At 44.0% G+C, this 22,164-nt stretch overlaps 1 protein-coding gene across 3 annotated transcripts in view; it reads right to left on the minus strand.

Moving 5' to 3' along the window:
- Positions 1-5,031: 5,031 nt before the first annotated feature.
- GABRR2 (gamma-aminobutyric acid type A receptor subunit rho2) overlaps positions 5,032-22,164 on the minus strand; it is a 41,915-nt gene continuing 24,782 nt past the window's right edge. For 2 of the 3 annotated variants that reach the window (XM_058734696.1, XM_058734698.1), the window contains 7 exons: positions 15,516-15,583; positions 13,480-13,703; positions 12,425-12,507; positions 12,086-12,226; positions 8,981-9,133; positions 7,557-7,753; positions 5,032-5,654 (listed from right to left, as the gene is read on the minus strand). In XM_058734696.1, coding sequence (XP_058590679.1) covers positions 5,343-5,654; positions 7,557-7,753; positions 8,981-9,133; positions 12,086-12,226; positions 12,425-12,507; positions 13,480-13,703; positions 15,516-15,583 — 1,178 coding nt within the window. In that variant the 3' untranslated portion in view covers positions 5,032-5,342. Of the gene's footprint in view, positions 5,655-7,556; positions 7,754-8,980; positions 9,134-12,085; positions 12,227-12,424; positions 12,508-13,479; positions 13,704-15,484; positions 15,584-22,164 lie in introns of all 3 variants that reach the window. The other variant, XM_058734697.1, reaches the window with a different exon arrangement.

The following is a 22,164-nucleotide window of genomic DNA, read 5'->3' on the forward strand; positions in this document are numbered from 1 at the left end:
ATGTTTACAAAAATACTGAACCAAATCAAAATGTCTTTGAAGAGTTCTAACTTTCTAAACTTTCTAAACCTTCTAACTTTCTAACACAGAGCTCTGATCATCTTCAACATGTGTGGCCCAGACCAGACCAGACAAATCTCTTCCCCAGGTTTATTCTAAGCAGAATGAACCTAAAAGGACTCTTGATATCAGGGTCATGGAACTAGAAAGATGGGAACCTGAGACTTTTGTACATTTGGTAGGGTATCTGCCCACTGTCTCCTGAACAGCTCAGCTTTCCTTCTGCCATGTTACCATCCCCACTCTCCTTTTCTACCAGTTGAAATTATATCTATCCATTGCTCAGAATTTACCACAAATAGCATTTATTCCTCAAATTCTATGATCTCTCTCTCTCCTTTGAAACACATCCACTGCTGGGGCGCCTGGGTGGCTTGGTCGGTTAAGTGTCCGACTTCGGCTCAGGTCATGATCTCACGCTCCATGGGTTCGAGCCCTGCGTCGGGCTCTGTGCTGACACCTCAGAGCCTGGAGCCTGTTTCAGATTCTGTGTCTCCCTTTCTCTCTGCCCCTCCCCTGTTCATGCTCTGTCTCTCTCTGTCTCAAAAATAAATAAACGTTAAAAGAAAAAAATTTGAAACACATCCACTGCAATGTAAACTTCTTAATCACTGAAAGGTGTTGCCCATTTATTTCTGTATCTGCCATCACCCCATTCCCCCACCCAGGCACAAGCCCCTGAGGACAAGTGCATAATAAATGTTGGTTCTGTGGTGTCAAAGAAGTATGTCCAATCACCAGCTTTTGTATAATACCTATTTCATTTATCCAACATGCATATTTTTTCACAATTTAATATTGGTGAAATCAGGACTCATACTCACTAGCATGCTGTAATTTAATTCATAGCATTTTTTTCTTTCTTGGTGGTACGTAAAATATGGGTGCATCTTACATCAATGGTGCCTTAGAGTCAGTGAAATAAAGTATCATTCAAGCATCCCTGCTAACAATCATGTTTACTGCTGTCTTCCTGCCTCTAGAGTGAATCATTCCATGTCCTCAACATTTCCTTAGTTCCTGTTTTCTACTCCTACTATGGTCTCTTCTTTTTGTTGTTAATGTTTATTTACTTTTGGGAGAGAGAGACAGAGCACAAGCGGGGGAGGGGCAGTGAGAGGGGGAGACACAGAATCCAAAGCAGGCTCCAGGCTCCAAGCTTGCAGCACAGAGCCTGACGCTGGGCTCGAACTTGTGAACCAGGAGATCATGACCCGAGCCAAAGTCAGATGTTTAATCAACTGAGTCACCCAGACACCCCTACTATTGTCTCTTCTTTACCTCCTTTTAATTCTCTACTTTTCTTAAGTAGAGTCAGACTGTGTTACACTGCAGTAAGGCAGTGTTAAATACAGTGGTGTCATTATATTATGATTCTACATGATAAAATGCTATTTATGATTGTAAACATCATACTATTAACTATTAACTCCAGTTAAATATGTAAGCTAGTTAAAATACATCTTTATTTTTTTGATTGAGGCTACCATGTTATATGTTATATGTTATATGAGCCTCAATTTATGAAGACAACATAGTCAGAAGCAGAGCAGTATTGGGATTAAATAAGACAACTACAGCAATCTATTTAATGACAGCATAATTATTCTTTGAGTAGCACTGTGGCCTACGAGAATCTACAGAGAGTAAAAATTTCTAAACAAGTCCAGATGCCCTGTACCATCCAATAATCCTTGTTTTTCATAGTTTCATCTTTCATCTGTCCACGAGGCTAGGAAACCCAGTGGTTCTGGGCCAGACAACTCCAGGGAGGGGGCGCTGTCCTTGTTGGCACTGGCATGGGGGAAGCCTGCCATGACCCTAGTGTTGTGGAAAGTGCTGGTCTTTCACCTCCTCTTCCCATAGCCTAGGACCCAGCAAAAACAGATGACTTGTCCCACAAACCTTACACTGTGCAGCCCCAGACTTTCCTGCCGCTCTCATGCCCCTGCTCAGGCTGACCCCTTCATCCACAGCAGCACTATCTAACAGGACTTTCTGTGATTGTGGAAACATTCTCTAGGTCTGCACTATCCACACGTGGCAATTGAGAAGAGCACTTGGAAAATGTGCCTAGTGCAGTGGCAAGAACCGTACTTTTAACTTAAATTTAAATAGCTACATGGCTAGTGGCTACCATATTGGATGGCACAGATCCAGTACGTACTTTTCTACATGTGCGATGTGCGTCTAGCATGTTCATCTCCAAATCTCCAACCTTCAAGGGGCAGCTCAGGGGTGTTTTCTCCATGAGATCCAGTGTTCCCAGTAGAAATCATTCTCTCCTTCCTCTGCACTCCCATTACACTTTGAACCACTACTGTAGCATTTAACACTTTTTAACTTGTAGATATTTGTGTACACTGTCCTCTATATATGCATACCCTCTCTGACAGCTGCAACTAACGCTTGTTCTTAGTTCAAACATCCCAGTGCAAGGCATGTTTAAAATGTTTGTTGCATGAATCTATAATAGCAACCCAGCGATCAGCATTAACAATAAGTAATTTACAAAGATTGCTGTGCAGTAAAGGATTAGCCTTGACAAAAGAAAGTGTTTGTGTCAGCCTCAGCTCCTTGGAGGTAATTTCTAAGCCCTTGGAATATACTGCCTAATAGGAGAGTCTTTACATTGGAGCCTTGGGTCAAGCCAGATAGTCTATACTAACAGTGTGATTTATGATGGAGGCCTAAGGATAAGAGTTGTCAGCTCAACCTCTGAAAGGGCTCGAGACTAAGGTCAGCCAGGTGGGCAGTTAGCTGTATCTGCATTGGCCAGCCCCTAATAAAAACTCTGCACACCTTGATGGACTTGGGTACATTTTCTTCGTTGGCAATACTTGGTACATATTGTCAAACATCATTGCTGAGAGAAATAAGCACTAACTGCATGATTTCACTGACAGAGAATAGTTAAAAATTGTGCCTGGTCTCTCCTGCTCCCTGCCCTAAATGCCGCTTTCCTTCACTGATTTTAATCTGTATCCTTTTGCCACATCCAAGCATAACTGTGAGTATAATGGTTCTTCTGAGTTCTGAAAGTCCTTCCAGTGAATTATTAAACCTGAGAGTAGTCTTGGGAACCTCTCAAACTCGCAGTTGCCCAAGGTAATCTATGCCATATTATTGCCTGGAGGCTGTCCTGTCGAGAGTTTAACTCCTCAAATCCCAGTCCTGATCACACAGCCTCTGTACTGGTAGGGTTGGTGGCCAGAGATGGTGAGTCTGGGTCTCAACAGGGACAGTGGAGTGGCAAAGCAAAGGGGTGTCTGGGACCAGGATCACACAAGGAATGGGTATGGGAACAGAGGAAATGGGTGGGTAACTGACGAAAGGAAGGACCAGAGAAGCGGAGATGCATAGGGCAACCGTATGGCGGTTGTGGTGCGGGAGAAGTGAGAAGATCAGGGATGTACAGGCCCTTGACTTGAAACTTCAGGAGGCTCTGGTACCTACCTGTGCTCTAATCTTCAGGAACTAAAAAGCTCTGCCCCTGGAAGTCAGGAGCTGCAAAGCAGACTCCACAGGCCAGAGCTCACTTGATTTAAGGCAGGGTTATACTCTCTTCCTGTACCATTTGTATACTTGTGACCAAAGGACTAGATGCTCAGACCCTGAGCAGGAAGGTAGAAGGGGCAGCAGGTAGGGGACAGAGCAGAACAACTTCTTTTATTAAACAAGAAATCTGAGCTGGGCATTCCCTCCCTACTCCCCAGATCAGCCCTCTGATTCCAAGTGCTGTGATTTAAAAAAATTTTTTTTCAACGTTTTTAATTTATTTTTGGGACAGAGAGAGACAGAGCATGAACAGGGGAGGGGCAGAGAGAGAGGGAGACACAGAATCGGAAACAGGCTCCAGGCTCCGAGCCATCAGCCCAGAGCCTGACGCGGGGCTCGAACTCACGGACCGCGAGATCGTGACCTGGCTGAAGTCGGACGCTTAACCGACTGAGCCACCCAGGCGCCCCCCCAAGTGCTGTGATTTGAAGAAAAGGCCCCCTTCTCAAAATCATATCCTTTATATTTCCATAAATACTGCTAATTAGAGGTTCACTTGAGTTAACTAGGAAACACCTAAAATAGGATTAAGAGGAATGGTCATTCACAACTTACTATAGATTCAATAAATCAGATTGCTTTCCTAATTTGAGCTTAGCCACATTAGAGGAAAGTCAATTCCTTGTGGAAAGGAGAAATCATTCCAGGGTGCAGGGGCAGTTCTGCCCACCCTTGGGGTGGGGGAAGGGGTAGACACAGGAATTACTGAGGTCATCTGTCTGCTGGGGAAGAAGCCCAGAAAGGGAGGTAGGATGGCATGTGGAACACATTTCCACAGCAGACTCATGGCTCCTTCCTCTCCAAGACCAAGTTCTGTTATCACCCATTCTCAAATCCCTGGCCTTCTCCCCAATACTATACTTGCCCTGAATGGAGATTCCAAGAAAGAAGTACTAAGCTGGCCTTAGGAGGGCCTCACAGGAGACAGAAAGTGCTTTTCTAAACAGACATAGAAGTAAAAGCACCAGCAAACAGAACAGATCCATGGGGTAAGTGGGGGCTGGGAGAGAAAGAAGGGCAGAAGTACCCTCTGCCATATGTAGGATGAGTGCAAGCTTAGAGAAGTTCTCTGAGAAAAGAGACTTCTATTTGTTCGTTTTCACAGTACCTGGCACAAGGTGGGTGCTCAATATTTAACGAATGATTGAATGGATTGCAAAATCCTGTGAGTTGCCAGACTCACACAGGTCAAATCATTTCCAATCAGGGAGCTGAGCTTTTTTTTTTTTCATCCTAGGTAGGCACTTAATCTAGTTATATGGGTTTACATATTTTTTAATTCCTATTTTGAATCCTATTTCCTGTCTCTTATCCATAAAGCCCCTAAGCTTGCCCTTTATTCTTCCTTGTCCCTTCACAACTGAATCCTGGGCTTCCTTAGGGTATCAGAATATCTAGGAGGCATTTGAGTCATTTTTATGGGGGGGGGGGCTCTTGTGCTCTTGTTTACACACAAGAACAGAAGAAGACAGTCCCAATGAGGCATGAAGTAGGACACAGAACACACCGTTAATGAGGAGCAAACCCATGAGGTCAGGGAAAAGGGAGCTGGAGGGCTCCTGGGCTCCTCTGAGAGGGGGTACTGCCATCGTGGTCCAGGATCTGGTGGTCCAGGGGCAGCTGCTCCATCTGGTGAGGGAAGAGTGGTCAGCAGGTCCATGTGCAGATGGCTAGCCAGGCCCCATAGATGTCTATGTCCTTTCCCAAGCATAGCCTCAGGGCTTCTAGGAAAACACTGACCAATAAATTAAGTTGAAAAATATGTAGGAGGCAGGAAATATCAACCTGGAGTACTTGTCAATGGCATGGGTGTTCTGGAAGATGCGAAGACCCATCTGGCCCTTCAGAAGCCCCTTCTTCCTAGAGGAGTTGGATTCATTGCTCACAGCCAGATGGACCACTATTTTGTCTTGTCTTTCTTCTTCTGTCAGAATATGGCTTCGTGGGTACCCAGCCAGGCTGTTGGCCTCACACTCAGTGTAGCTTCCATCCAGCATCATGGTTCTTGAGTGAAGCATTCCACACGTGCAGGGGAACTGCAGGCAGCAAACACAAGAGAGGTGGCAGGCATGTCTAGACCCTGTGGAGATGCAGAGGAGGTGGCCTGGGCCGAGAGCAAAGCCCTCTGGCTACTCAGAACCACAGAAAGGCAGAACTAGAAGGATCTCCAGAGATCACTCAGTCCAATGACTCTCTGCCCTGGCTGCATATTGGAATCATCCAGGAGCTCTTTAAAATGGCCACACCCAGGCTCCACTCTAAACGAATTAATTCGAAGCTCCCCAGGTGATTCTACTGTGCAGCCGGGGTCCAGAATCACTGATTGAGTTCACATGCTCTCAGCTGCAGAGAGGCGAAGACACAGAGAGGCTATATAGTTCTCCTGAAATTACATAGCTAGCACCAGAGTCAAAACTTTAAACCTGCGCATTCTCATTCCAGTTGTGGGTCTCCACCTCTTTGTGCATGAATCAAAAGATGACTAGGTAGGAAAGTGTCCTTATTCTAAAGCATAAAAGGTCATGGTGCCTTCAATGCATTTTTATTATTTTATTTTATTTTTTAAGTAGGTTCCATGCCCAGTGTGGGGCTTGACTTCACAACCTTCAGATGGAGAGTCACATGCTCTACCAACTCAGCCTATTAGACGCCCCTGCAATGCTTTTTTTAAGGAAGGAAATGGTTTCACTTAACTTCTTTCCAAAATTTGAGTCAGCAAAGAGTGGGCTTCTAGCTGGCACCATTCAACAATTCATGAGCCCATATTTGTCAGGTGAAGGCTTGTTATTCTTTTCAACAGCTCTATATGGGAAAGTTCATTTGATTATAAATCAAAAATGTTTAAATATAATCCAAAATCATTTGACAATGACCGATGCGCAGATTATTGAAAATCTGAGTGAATGCCACTCAAATGCTAAAGTAGAAAAGGTTTGAATAGAATTTTAAAAATAAATTCTTAAACGATTTAGCCTATTTGGAGGTAGTGTAGAAATATTTAACACATATGATGTGGGCATTGAAAGACTATTTTTGAAAAGGTAACACATCCTCTTTTCCTAAAATTTAAAAGTCCCTTATGTTAAGGAGCTATTAGCCACCTAGACATGCATAAATGTGGGATTTTCATATCCCCTGATCTTTATACCTTTTAGGAGAATGCCCATTTCGATTGGTGCGATGATGAGCAATGATTTGGTTAACAAGTTGACATTTTATTTCTTATTGCGATTAATGAGAGTCTGAATATGAAAGGAATTGACTTTCCCTCCCTGTGCCAAAGGCCTATGCACATTGCCTGAATTTCTCATTTCCACTGTATCTCATGCTATGGGTTAATATACTGCAGTGCAGTGTATATAGCATAGTATTTCCAATGAGTCTAAAGGCTAAAGTTGTATGTGGCTGAATTTTCACTGGGTCAGAGCGCAGATAAACACAGGAATGTTCAACTCTAGAACTCTCCTTGTCTGGTCATAGGACATGGAGGCACCGTCCCTAAACATGTTCAATAGTAACAGTGACACTTTAGATACTATACTATCTAGATGCTTTAGATACTATACTATACTAGATACTCTAGAACCCCATAGCTTCAAAATAATTTTTATATACATTACTTCATGAGATCTTTACAATAACCCTGGGAGGAAGGCGAGGTGAGGGTTCAGCTATACCATTTTTACAGATGAGGAAACGGAAGCCCAGTATAAGTAGCAGAATTGGACCTAAGGATCCAAGTCTTCCTGTTCCTAGTCTTGATCTAAAGACTTTCTGCTTTCTGGGATCCTTTGTGGTAGAAGCTAGAACCTACTCTAAAATAGATCTCCCTCCTTTTGCATAAACATCGCCCTTTTCTACACACAACCCTCCTTCCTGCCATTGTCATCCAACCAGTAGCTTGAGCTAGGACAGGAAATGAATGAAACTTGTCTCGCCTTTTCCCGGAGCTTCCGCTCCTTCCGCTCCTGCACCGTGGTCAGGTAGTTGACGGCTGCGTACTCCAGCACCGAGAGGAACACGAACACAAAGCTGACCCAGAGGTAGATGTCCACCGCCTTGATGTAGGACACGCGGGGCATGGAGGCGTTCACGCCCGTGATGATGGTGGACATGGTCAGCACGGTGGTGATACCTGTAACATCCAGCTCTAGTTCAGCCGCCGACAAGGGTACAGAACTGCTCCCACAGTCCACTGAGTCACCATGTTATATTCTCCATCTCTTAAATCTAACGAGAAATCCCCGGGGCATGGAAACATCCATGCTGAGGATCTGCCCCACAGGCAGCAGGCAGCCCCCCTCCTGGCCAGCTCACTGCTGGTCCTCTTTCATTCTACGCCCCTTGGGGGACTGGGTCTCTGCGATATGGCTGACCACATCAGCAGGGCTTCACGGAGGACCCATCCAGATGTGGAATTTGAAACAGTGAGTAAAGGACACCACTAAAGGAAACTTCCCACACCACAAGGAATAGCCTTTATTCTCTCTCTGGGCCACGTTAAGTCTCTGAAGACTGTGGAAATTCCCAGAAGCCTGCATGCTAGTTTCTCCTCCCTGTGCCTTGCAGGTTAAACCCTCACATTTCTGGGAGCCCAGCCTGATTTTGTCCAGATTGACAACGATGAGCTGTTACGGTTCACTCTGGAATTTAGGGTCTGCAAGGACTAAAACCACAACTCCAGGGCATACAGCCCTTTCCCTCCCCCCAAGTCTCCTGATACAGGCCCTGCTTTCAAACTCTCACTCTATGCAAACAAGGCCAACAAACAAAATTCTTGTATTTACAAAATAAGTTTTTGGCATTTGCAGAATTGTCTTATTCATCGACGTAGTGAGCTCTAACACTGCTGGTAGTGGACATCTATTCCCCAGACAAGCCTTTTCCTTCTGAAATGACTTGAGCAAAGCCGATGCAGTTGTAGCTCCCTGTGGTTTTCATAAAATAGTCTAGGAAGCTGAGAGCAATGTGGGAACAGTGAGGGCAAGAGGCAGGAGGCAAGTCTGCTCCTTTTGGCTCTGGCAGCCAATCAGTTAAGAACTCTGAATAATGATTTTACTTTTTCTTTCTTTAAAAAAAAATTTTTTTTTTTACTGTTTATCTTTATTTTTGAGACACACAGAGAGAGAGCATGGGTGGGGGAGAGGCAGAGAGAGAGGGAGACACAGAATCGGAAGCAGCTCCAGGCTCTGAGCTGTCAGAGCCCGACGCAGGGCTCAAACTCGTCACCTGCGAGATATTGACTGGAGCTGAAGTCGGATGCTCAACCGACTGAACCACCCAGGTGCCCCTACTTTTTCTTTTTATAGTGATCAGTTATGAAAAAATAACCACCCTATCACACCTTATCACATGCTTTTACCCAGTGAAACTCTGGCGGGCACAGCTCTGCGGTCGATCCAAAAGGACACCCAGGACAGCATGACCATCAGGGTGGCAGGGAAATAGGTTTGGAGCAAGAAGAAGAAGATGTGGCGTCGCAACGTGAAGTTAATGTACAGACGGTTGTACCAGCCTGGGGGACACAGGAGGAAGCGAGTGAGGTTCAGTGAGAGAGGCAAAAACAAACTCCTTCCCTGGGTTCCCCCATATTGCTCTCATCTCCAGCAGAAAGTTCAAAGTGAATGATCATTGACTTAATAGAATATATCTCCTTTCTAAAATCGAAGCCCTCTCTCCTATAAACACATTTATTCATTCAATATTACCTAATTTCTCTCCATAGCACTTTGGGAAAAGGTAGAGAGATCTAGGTTTAGCTGCTTGTTTGGTATTTGTTATTTGCAAACCAGGACCATATTTCCTGAGGACTCACAGCTCAGGAACCTAAGACGGGGGGACTGGTTCTATTTTATTGATTCCAATACCAGTGAGGCAGGAGCCCGCAGAGCTGGGATCTTATCACTATTCCCTTTGTTGTAGATTATCAGCTGAGCCAACCTCCACATACATCACAAGATGAGTGGTTGTAAACAAAGACTAAAATGGTAAGGCTTCAAATGATCCACAAAATCGATACCCAATCACTGGGACCACAGATGGTGGCAAGGACAGTATAAATGTATAAAGTGGACTGAAACTGTGTGCACACACCTACCCCACTCCCATCTCAGCCCAGCCTGGGATGCTGACTCAGTAGCTTGCAAGAGGGCCCAGAAATCTGTTTGTCAAGCACACTGCCCTGATGGTTTGGATGCAGGAGGACCTCAGGCTGCACCCAGAAAAATGCTGCTGAGGAAGGGGACAAAGCCCAACTGGCTGGCATGGAAAGTTAGTACTGAGTCAGGGAAAGGAAGGGGTGGATCAATAAGGAAAGGCTGGAGCAATAGGATGGGTCCATTAGAAGCTTGGCGCATGGTTTACTATATAAGTTCCTGGGTTATTTCAATGAGGTAGGTGCTTTCAGTGGAGTGGATAAATAGAAAGTACTCTTCAACTATGACAGAAACTCCCAATCCTTTATTCATACCACAGCGCTTACCCAGTCATGTCAGATTTTCCACACTTAAATTGGCACCCATGAAGCAAATCACATTGTTCCTTAGGTTTGCACAGGTTTTTCTGGAAAGGCTGAGAGTTGCCCTCATTCTGCTAAGGACTATTCCACTATCCTTTCCTTGGAAGAAAATCAGGGAGAGTTGCCTTGGAAACACTAGGAAGAAACCAGGATCCTTAAAAATGTATACTCTGGGGGTGCTTGGGTGGCTCAGTCCTTTGGGCTCCCAACTCTAGATCTCAGTTCAGGTCATGATCCCAGGGTTGTAGGATCAAGGGATCAAGCCCCATGTTGGGCTCCATGCTGAGCATGGAGTCTGCTTAAGATTCTCTCTCTCTCTCTCTCTCTCTCTCTCTCTCTGTCTCTCTCTCTCTCTCTCCCCCTCTTTCCTCTCTCCCCCACTCATGCTCTCTCTGTCTTTCTAAAATAAAGAAATAAAAGGGAGTGTGGGTGGTTCAGTCTGTTGAGTGTCTGACTCTTGATTTTTGCTCAGGTCATGATCTCATCATTTGTGGGATGGAACCCTGCATCAGGCTCTATGCTGACAGCACAGATCCTGCTTGGGATTCTCTGTCTCCGTCTCTCTCTGCCCCTCCCCTACTTGTGCGTGAGGGCGTGTGCATGCATGCACTCTGTCCCTCAATAAAAAAAGAAAAAATATTTTTAAAAAACAGTGGCACATAATAAAAAGTTATGTAAGACATTCTTAAAATTGGTTTTAGAAAGAGAGTTGGTTTGAACTTACCAAGAAGATATGAGAAAAGAAAATTCTGTGGACATACATATCGACAGAAAAGGGAAGAAAGGGATGAGGACAAGCACTGTGGACATAAAGTGAAGAAAGCTTGAGCTGTCTAAACACTAACACAACCTTGACTGAGCCTCGAACTTTCTCCACGTTTGATGTTGGGGACAGAGGGGTGTGTGGGGGGCAGATGAACAGGGAGATGGTGGCCATGTGGGGGCAGAAAGTAGAACAAAAGCTTTCCACAGAAGAGCCTGGGCTTCCCAATACACAAAGAGTAATTAAGTGAGAAGTCCTCTAGGGTCCTGTAGCTACCACAGGGCTATCGTGGGTTGAATTGGGATATGTCCAAGTCCTAACTCCCAGTATCTGTGAATGTGAGCTTATTTAGAAATAGAGTCTTTGTACATGGAATCTAGATGAGATGAGGTCATATTGGATTAGGATGGGCCATAATCCAACAACTGGTGTCCTTAGAGAAGAGGGAAGTGTGGACAGAGAGACACAGAAACAGCAGCATGTGAAGACACAGAGAGGGACGCAGGGAGAATGCCATATGATAACAGAAGCTGACATCAGAGCAATGCAGCACCCACCAGAAACTAGAAAGAGACAAGGAAAGGTTCCTCCCTAGAGCCTAAGGGAGGCGCATGTCCTGCAGACTTCTGGCCTCCAGAACCTTGGCAAATACCTTCCAGTTGTTTCAGGCACCCAGACCATGGTACTTTATTATGACAGCCCTCTGAAAACTACTACAAGAGCTCACAGTGAGATTAGAAAGGGACTGACAAGTGCATCCTCTCCAAACTTCAGACACAGCCCAGGGTCCAGGATGAGTTACACCAAGCATTAAAAATAAATCTATAAATTGAAATATAAGTAATAAATACATTTCCTCGGAAAGCTATCATCTATATCATTAAGTCAAATAAACTAGATTACCGAACAGCATGTAAAACATGACCCCACAACTGTGCAATTACATAATTAAAGCAAGATGTTTGCAAGGGTGTGCTCCACTTCGTTAGGAGTGGTTGCCTCTGGCCATGAGAGACATGACAGCAACTTTTTAAAACCCTGCTTTTAAGTGCTGCTAATGTTTGGTAGAACTATGCGTTATTTAATAATGCAAATTCATTTTCATTAGAAAGGGAAAAGTTTAAGGTTGGAGAATTCTCATGTATTTTCTTCCACATTTGAATTAGACCATGGCAAACATTAGCTACCAGTGCTGCTGTAGAAGGCCAGTCTGGAAGTGGTGTGAAATTTCTGAATCAGAAACTGAGACAGGGAGATCTTCTCATCTGTTTTCAGGGATTCATCCCCATTCTTCCAATACAGCATCAGATCTTCATCTGTATATGCATCTTTGGGGAGAGGAAAATAAGTTAATTTGACTCCTTTGATTCTGACGCAGGCTGAAACAACAGGGAAATCCTACACCAGCTTCGGTGAGAACAGGTCTTAACACTGGCAGGCAGTATGTGGTCTCACGTTACTAAAATGGCACAAGGATTGGACAGGGAAAAAGGCAAAGATCTGTCATTAAGAATACGGATACTTACAGCTTTCCAGCTCCAAAGAACAGGTCTGGGAGTCCAGGGGAAAGTGGCTGAAGTCCATGTTGCACATGGCAGTGACTGTAATCCTAGGCAACCCAAAAGAGCATATTGGCTCATGCAGTGAGTTATTGGCATGACCAAGAGCAGCTGCCTCCTCACGCCTACTTCAGCAGTTTGGAAATCCCAGTATCTAAGTTGCAGGACCCTAACTTTTAGAGTTCTGTCCTTCCATAAGACATGGCCCAGGTCCCGGCTACTGAGGGTGTTGGCCGTCAGTGACCCACATCTGCACCCTTCTCTGGGCATTGCCCTCAGCCAGCGGGCTGCCTCCCTCAAGGATGCCTGGGTGGTTATGCCCTCCCCCCACCCTCCACCACCCCAAGGCTATTAGCATTGAATTCTGGTGAAGCATACAAGCAGGCCAAGAAGATGTGGAATAAGCCTGTGTAACACTCATTAGTCCACAAGTCAATCTGCAATAGCACTCAATAAACAGTAGCTATTGTTACCTTTTTTTTTAAATGTTTATTTATTTTTGAGAGAGAGAGAGAGAGAGTGAGCAGGAGCGGGGGAGAGGCAGAGAGAGAGAGGGAGACACAAAATCAGAAGCAGGCTCTAGGCTCTCAGCTGTCAGCACAGAGCCCGACGCAGGGCTGGAACTCATGGACTGTGAGATTATGACCTGACCCTAAGTCTGACGCTTAACTGATTGAGCCACCCAGGCACCCCTATTGTTACCTTTTTTAATCTTTATTACCAACAAACTAGAATCATAGGCTCTCAGGGGTGGAAGGTATCTAGAAGGGCATTGATTCCCCAAACTCATTCGAGCCTAACTAGTCTCCTAGCCTGAGTTTAAGATCCCAGATGACGGGAAGTCACTGGCTACTAGGGTGATCATTTCATCTTTAGAAAGTTCTAACAGGTGTCAGGAGACTTGGACCATCTGTATAGCCCACAAGCCTAATGACAGCAATAAACTCTTCAGGGCCAAAGAGACTGATCATATATAGTAGAATGGCATTAGACAAAGAAACAGTGACCCCATGGGCATTTACCTCATGCTGTACAGCACGTGCCCATCTGGAAACACTCTCAGCATGATGTTGTCAGTGGTGGTGTCATGGGTGAATGACCTTTTGGAATGAACAAAGAAGACATCGGGGACCCAGATCTTCTTTACCAGCCGGCCATCAAAGGTCATGCTCTTGTTGTTGGTGCTGGGAAAAGCCAGCCTCTCATCCTTCCAGTAATGCCGCAGGTACAGGGTCATGGTGAAATCCTATGGGAGTCCGAGATGACACCAAACAGAAATGCTTAGAAAGCTTCCTTTCTTTTTATTTCTTTTTATTTTTTTTTAACATTTATTTATTGTTGAGAGACAGAAGCAGACAGAGCATGAGCAGGGGAGGGGGAGAGAGAGAAGGAGACATAGAGTCTGAAGCAGGCTCCAGGCTCTGAGCTGTCAGTACAGATCCTGACACGGGGCTTGAACCCATGAATCGTGAGATCATGACCTGAGCCGAAGTTGGACACTTAACCGACTGAGCCACCCAGGCGCCCCAGAAACCTTCCTTTCTTACAGCCAACTCATCATCAACCAATGTAACAGACACCTCAGACTCAGCTTCCAGAGTTGGAGGTGACAGTTCTGCAGCCCTGTAGGACAGTGGCCGCAACAATGGTGCTGCTAGGAAACCATAGGAAAGAGAATGGTTCATAGTGCATCATGAGGTTGGAGCCCAGGAAATTGAGCAGCCTATCCTTCAGGCTTTGCAAATGAAACCCGCAGCTGTAAGGCGGACAGCCTGGCATGGGGGCCAGCAGGGCGGGATTTCCCCAAAGTCCTGCTCTGTCTCACCTCGACTTGTGCACACAGGGCTCCTTACCTATTGGCTAAGCATTCAGTTTCAAGTTAGCGCACACTTGGAGAAACCTGTACAGTCAATGATAGAAACCGTTTAAGAGAGTTTCTATCATTGGTCTTGTAGAATCTTTGAAGGCAGAAGTGTGTCCTGCCCACCATTGAATCCCTAAGCCCTAACTCAGTGTCTGGCAGGGCACATAGTAGGCGCTCAATAGATATTTGCAGGATGGAAAAGTGGGGGACATAGGAATGAATGGATGAAGGGTTGGACAGCTGCATATCTGCTATAATTTCATCCTCAAAGCTCATTCTGCCAAACAGTGTCTCCTTGCCTGCATAGTTGATGCCTTGACCAAGACTCTGACCCTTCTGCCGCAGCCAGAAGATGCGAGTGCTAAGTTATAAGTGCAAATAAGTAAATAAGTGCCCCCAAACATCCTCTTCTGGGAGCAAGGATGGAAAGACACCTAGTGGTGGTGGTCTCAGAGCATAGTGCCCACAAACTTCTACTTTACCAGCACACCTGTACATCTTCTGGCTGTCCTGCAGGGTCACCCATGGAAGGGAGAACCCTACCTGCCCAGTCCTCTACTCCCACCTCTTCCTCCTTTTGTGCTGCACTGTTTTAGGTTATGTTTGTAAACCTGTTTCTTCTGCCTCAGGGGCCTTTTTCCTGCTCTTGCTCTGGCGCTCCCCGCACTGTCTACTTCTTACCCTTCAAGTCTTAGCTGAAACGAGGCTTCTCCAAAGAGCCCTCCCTCACCACCTGGCCTCGGTGGACCCTGCCAAGGAATGCGTAGGGGAGCAATGCTCAAGGCAGGCACTGGAGAGCAGAAACTGCAGAATTTCTGTCTGAAAATGTCCACCTCCCGTGCTCCTCCACGTGTGGTTCATCTCACCAGTCACATCACTTGAGGAGCGTGTTCAAAATATAATGTGCTGGGTCCCACTCCCAGAAACTCTGGTTCAGGAAGTCTAGGGTAGGGTCCAGGAATGTGCATTTAACCAACTCCCCAAGTTACTTTTACCCATCAAGTTGAGAATCTCTGCTCTAGGCTTCAGTGCACTTGAGCCAACTGAGTGAGTCCCCGTTTTATTCCCTGCGGCCCCTGCTCCACCAACCAAGGGACAGCCTGCACCCATGCAGCCCCACCAGCCACGGGTGCTCACAGAACCTTAACCCCAGGACTCCACACCAGAGGCTGCCCCACCAAGGGCCCTGAGTACCATGTCCACTTCCGAGATGCTATCCAGGCTCTCCACCTGCACGTCCACACCCACCGGGATAGCAGGGCCTGCAGAAGAGCAAAGACATCTGGTGAAGGTACATTTCTATCTACCACTGGGTCAGCAACCCCAACCCCCTTCCTGGGGGTAGCCTGACTGGAGCAGGGGTGAGGCAGTGGCTCGAATTCTATGAGGGGTTTTTTCTTGCTACTTCCTGACATGTTGGGTGCCTCAGCTTTCTTCCTGAGGGCAGGGACTGTGTCTGCTCTATGTTGCCTTTCCTGGGCCAAAGAGAATGTTTAACCCATGCTTGTTGGGTGAACTGATGAACTGGATTACTACTTCCTACATCCCAGGGTTATCTCTGTAGGGTCAAGGGAATAATGCTCTAGTGCCTGAATAGGGACCCTGGTCAATTGTCCTCCTGTGACATCTATAGAGGACAGATAGTGCCTAATGGCCTCTGATTTGGGCTTGGGACACCTGCATGCCCAGGGCTAGATTTGTTCGATTATTCAAACTCTACCTACAGAGGACCTAACAGATACCTGGGATCCTGCCCTCTCGAAATCTTCAGTCTGCTGTGAGACAAGATCTCTATGCAGTCAGATCGCTGCAAAAGACATAACTGTACAAGATTTTTAAACCCTTTCAGGTCGTGTCAGATGAGAAGTAGGAGAATACATAGCACAAGGGCTTGACACTCAATTCCACCTGGCCTGTGGCAAGATTTCCAAAACCATGTTTAGCGGTGGGTTTATCTGTGGCTTCCTGTTCTATGTCTTGGGCTGGATGATGGTTACACTCACTTTATGACAACTTAGTGGGTTGCCCACTTTAATCTGTGTACTTTGTGTGTGTATGTTATACTTCCATAAAATGTTTCTTAGATTTTAAGATTTTTAAAAAACTTTTTTTACATTTGTTTATTTTTGAGAGAGAGAGAGAGACAGAGCATGAGTGGGGAAGGGGCAGAGAAAGAAGGAGACACAGAATCTGAAGCAGGCTCCAGGGGCAGAGCCCGATGCGGGGCTCGAACTCACAAACAGTGAGATCACGACCTGAGCCGAAGTCGGATGCTTAACTGACTGAGCCACCCAGGCGCCCCAGATTTTAATATATTTTTTAAATCTAGAATGGAGAAAGCCAAAAATTTGTGTTTATCAAGCATATTAACACATGCTATTATAGTTATAGACAAAAAAAACATCTCTGAGAGTCAGGTGGCAGGTGGACAGAGGGCATGAGGCCAGCCCGGTGGCACCTGGAGCCTGTGAACCCTGGCCAGGGGGTGCAGAACGAGGGCACGCTGACCCACTGTGGTCTGAGCAGGGAGAACCTTAGGGTGGCTGGAGGAGTCTGGGTCTTAGGAAGAGACCTAAGGTCTGGGAGGGACCAGAGGGTCTGGAAGGTCTGGAAGGCACCAAGACTTTGGTCATGGGCTGGGAAAAAGGGTGGGAGACTCTGACATGGAGTAGGAACCAGAAGGCTCAGTCCTCAGTTCTAGCCCAAACTGGGGGGCCAAGGGTCCTCATGGAGGTAGCCTAGAGCATTGGATGGGCTCACCAACTCCCACAAATGTCCCCCGTACACCTGCTAATACTTGCAATCCCACCATTGAAGATTCGTTTTTTGACCGAGTCTAATAGAATGGAAGAATTTTATTTATTACTAGTGGAATTTAATCGGTATTTCCTATGTTCTGAAACATGAAAGTAAATGAATACAATGCTTTATTTTTTATTTTTACTTTTTCCCTCTCGGATAAATTAGGGGGTAAGATGATCTTTTTATTTTCTCGTATTTTTCAACTGAGAGCTTAGGTCAGGGCCCGTGAGACGTCCCTGCTCTAACAGCTGTGTTCCCTTTTTATTCTAGGCTCCCAGGGTGCTTTGAAGGTGCCAGAGTACAATGTTCAGTGTGGGGAGGAGGCTCCCTCCTAGGTCTGACTGGTCTGCCTTTCTCCCCCAGGGGGCTTGCAACATGAGGGAGAGTCTGCGGGCAGCCTGGCCAGGGTCCTCTCCTAGTACCCAGACCCTGCTCCCTTTCGTGGGGCTATGTGCCCCCAGCATTGTCATCGGGGAAGTGGGGCTGGTTAATTCTTTCATCCTCTGGACCTTTGTTGCCAGAGATGTTAAAACAGACCAGAGTCTGAGCTCTTAACCCTGGCACCACTGCCTCTCATGGATGTGTGCTGTACTTGACCAGCTCTCCTTTCCCCCTCTCCCTTTCTCTAAAGTGCCATGGGATCTGCAACATCAGGTCATTCCAAGAGCCAAAGGAAAGAAACAATATAGCCATCGCCCTCTTTGAACCTACTTCCCAGTGGCCCGGTTTTCAGATAATGGGCACGGTGTATGAATAGGAGCTGGTTTTGGCAAAGGACATTTTCAAGATAAAATATATCAGCTTGCTTGGAGCCTGTTACTGTGTCTCTCTGTTCTCAGGGCCTGCCCTGCTCTCCACAGCTGCCCTAAGAGAAATGTGATAATGCCTGTGAGGATGACATCAGTGCTCCGGAGGTACTGCCCACGTGGGAGTGCAGGTCAAGTTCTCAGGAGACCTGGGTCATTGGAGGTAAACAATCTGTGTGTTCAGGAGGCTCTAAAGCTATATTCCTAGGGACTCACATCTCAAGTTTGAACAGAACCAACAGCTTTGCCCTCCTTGGTCTGAGTGCAATGGAGTTGACCTTTGCCTTTGACGTGCACTAGTAGGGCTAATGTTTCCAGGCTCTCCTGAACTGTCTATTTTGTGACCCTTCCTAACATGATTTTGGGAGAATTCTTCCAAATACTGGATTTTCTCCTCCTTCCGTGAACAATTTTATGTTTTGAGTAAGCCTGGGTCCCATAAGGAGACAGAAAAGCCTAGTTAAACTAAGTAGGCATTCATGCTTTGGCCTCTTCACACTGCTACGGATTTTGCTGCTTTAAGAGAGGGATCTGGTAAGCTAAATAGAAGTCACCAGTGGGATTTCATGCAGTATAGCCAATGAAGTGACAAATGCAAGGCAGTATAAGGTAGATACCTGTGTAGTCAAGCATTTTCTCAGTTCTTAGCCTTCCTATCATTTCTCCTCACATGGTCCTAAAAAGCACACTTAGGAATTTATCCATTTTTGAAATTAAAATATATGTCATTTCTTCCCCACTGACTCCAAGAATAAATATGAGACAGAATTTTCAGACAAACTAAAACAGAGAATTTGCCAACATGTGTCCTGCCCTAAATGAAGAGGTTTTTCAAGCTGAAGGAATTTGATCCCAGAGGGAAAGCTGGGGATGCAAAAATGAATAAAGAACAACAAAAATGGTAAATATATGCACAATTCTAAGTAAACACTGACTATGTAAGACAATACTTTATTTTATTTTGAATTTTATTTAAAAAATTTTTAATGTTTATTTATTTTTGAGAGAGAGACAGACAGAGCATGAACGAGGCAGGGACAGAGAGAGAGGGAGACATAGAATTCGAAGCAGACTCCAGGCTCTGAGCTGTCATCACAGAGCCCAAGGCAGGGCCTGAACTAGTAAACCTTGAGATCATGACCTGAGCCGAAATTGAATGCTTAACCAACTGAGCCACCCAGGTGCCCCATAAGACAATATTAATAACGTATTGTGGAAATGAAAAAGCTAAACAGAAATGCAAGCAAAAATAACATTTAAGTGAGAAAGGGAATAAATGGAGTAAAAGTGATGAGGTCTTTGCATTGTCTAGGAGAACAGTAAAAGTGGCTAATTAACATACTAGTATGATAAGCCAAGAGTTCCTGTTGTTTTCTGGGAAGCCACTGACAAATAGTAAGAGTACGCATGTTCAAAACTAAAATAGGAAAGCCAAAATAGGAATAACCAAAAGTAATCAATCCACAAAAAAACAGAAAGGAAAAAGAAAGAACGTAGAATTGGTTGGACAATAAAAAAGACATAGTAGGATGATAGTTTTAAAGCCAACGTATAAATTATTCATAAATAAAAATGGACTAAATGCTCCATTGAACAAACAAACATTGTCCAACTTTAGAATTCAGAAATGCTAAAGTTTGTCGGATGGGATCAAGAAACAAAACCCAACTTTATGCTATTTAAAGAGACACACTGAAAATATAAGATACAGAAAAGTAGAACATGAAATGCAAAAGATAAAACATTCAAATACTAACCAAAAGAAAATGAGTGTAGCTATATTATATCAATAAAGTAGACAAAGAGATAAATAAAGAGGCGCATTTAGTAATAATAAATGACTCAATTCACCAACAAAATATACATATAAATTTGTGTGCATTTACTGATACAACTTCAGAATGCAAAAACAAAAGTAGACATAATTGAAGGAGAAACAGAAAAATTTACATTTATAGTGGGAGATTTTAATACATCTCTCTCAGAATTTATAAAACAGGTAGACCAAAAACATCCCAGTAAGAGCACATAAGATGAAAACATTTAGCAAACTTGGCATAATGGACATATATAGGACAATGAATGCAAAAACTATATAATAAACATTAATTTGAAGCACTCAGTGAACACTTACAAAAATTTACTATATACAGTGCCAAAGAGCAATTCTGACAACTTTTAAAGGGTTAGAATTTATATAAACTATGAACTCAATGAACGCTAGAAATTAATAACAAAAATATAGCTAGAAGATCTCCATACATTTGAAAATTAAGCAATATACTTCTGGAAAAACTGATGGGTCAGTGCAGACATCATAATGAAAATTTTAACAAAATGATTAAAAGGACTACACATCAAAACTCATGGAATGCAAGCTAAGTGTTTTTTACAGGAAAATGTATAACTTTAACTACCATCTTAGAAAAGAAGAAATGCTTAAATTCAATGAGCTAAGCATCCATCTTTATTTATTTATTTTTTTAAGCATCCATCTTTAAAACTTAGGAAAAGAAAAGCAATTTAAGTAGATAAAAGGAAATAATAAAAGTAAAAACAGGAAGTATTGAAATAGAAAACAAACACACAATTGAAAGGATACTGTTAAAAGCCAAATATTGATTCTTTGAAAGGACTGGTAAAACTGATAAAATTCTAAAAAGATTGGTCTTGCAAAAAGGAAAGCAAAAATAGCCACTATCAGGAATGAAAAAGGCATCATTGTATATGCTACAAACATGAAAAAAATTAAAGAAGTTATTCTGAGCAACTTTTTGCCAATAACTTTTAAAATTTAGATGAGGGACTCCTGGGAGGCCCAGTCAGTTAAGTGTCCAACTCTTGATTCTTGATTTTAGCTCAGGTCATGATCTCATGGTCATGAGATTGAGCCCTGCATTGCATCAAGCTCCAAGCTGGACAAGGAGCCTGCTTAAGATTCTCTCTCCCCATCTCCCTCTGCCCTTCCTCCCTCCAAAAACAGACAGACAGGTAAGTAACTAACATTAAATAAATAAATAAATAAATAAATAAATAAATAATGAAATTATCTAATCCCCAAGAATATACAATATACCGACCAACACTGATAAAAAGAGAAATACAAAAACCTGAAAAGTCCTTTAACTATTTTAAAAACGGAGTCTTTAAATTTTCCCACAAAGAAAATGATAGGTCCAGATGCCTTCACCAACAAATTCTAGCAAAGTTTTAGGAGGAAAGAGCACCAATCTTACATAAACTCTTCCAGAAAATATAAAAAGAATATTTAGAAAATCAAAATCCATGTGAAAAGATGTCAAGTTATTTTATGAAGTCAGAACAAGGACTGCACTAGATAGCAAAATTACCAGTCAGTGTCACTCGTGAACATAGAATCAAAGCTCCTAAACAATATAGTAACAGATCACATCCAGCTATATATTAAAAAAAAAAAAAAAGATAAATCACTTCTACATCAGGTTTATTCCAGGAATGAAAGGTTGTTTTCACACTGGAAAATCAATCAAAGTCTTCCAACGTTGAATACTAGCAAGCTAAATAATTCACACTAACATTTCTACTGAAAACTAAAAAGCTGGACCAAATATAAAAATTTCTGAAGACTTTGATACTAACAAAATAAACCTAGATGAGGATGTGAGAGGGAACCAGAGTCCCAAGGAGGGATGTTCAATGTTTGGATCCACTTCTCCTGGGGGCATCTGCTAGCTGAGGAAGGCAACTGAGAAGCTGAAGGATGCTTTTGATGGTTTCAGGAAGCTTTGGGGCCGGGATTAGAATCCAGGGCCCACCAAGCAGGCTGCTCCACCTTAGGATCCCCAAAAGTATACCTTAGCAGTGAAGGTAGATAGGCCCTTGCGGGATATGTAGCTCAGCTTCAAATCACATCAGTCCCTACTCTGTCAGTAGGTTGAAGTTATCTGGAGTGGTAGTGGCCTCAGGCAGCACAGAGTATTCGTGCTGCCAGGCACCTGGTATAAATAAACAGAAATCCACTCTGGAGGAAGATAACACCATCCCAGGTGTTATCTTCAATTATATCTATTAAAAATATCATAAATATAATATATAGTTCATAATAAAAATAACCAGGCACACAATAAGACATACACAATAACCAGCAGAAAAAAATAGAGAATAGGAACAAGGGGATTTAGATATTGAAATCACATCAACTTTAAAATATCTTAGTGTGGGGGCACCTGGGTGGCTCAGTTGTTTAAACATCCAAC

The sequence above is a fragment of the Neofelis nebulosa genome, chromosome 6 (genome assembly GCF_028018385.1).
Source record: "Neofelis nebulosa isolate mNeoNeb1 chromosome 6, mNeoNeb1.pri, whole genome shotgun sequence".
Lineage (NCBI taxonomy): Eukaryota > Metazoa > Chordata > Mammalia > Carnivora > Felidae > Neofelis > Neofelis nebulosa.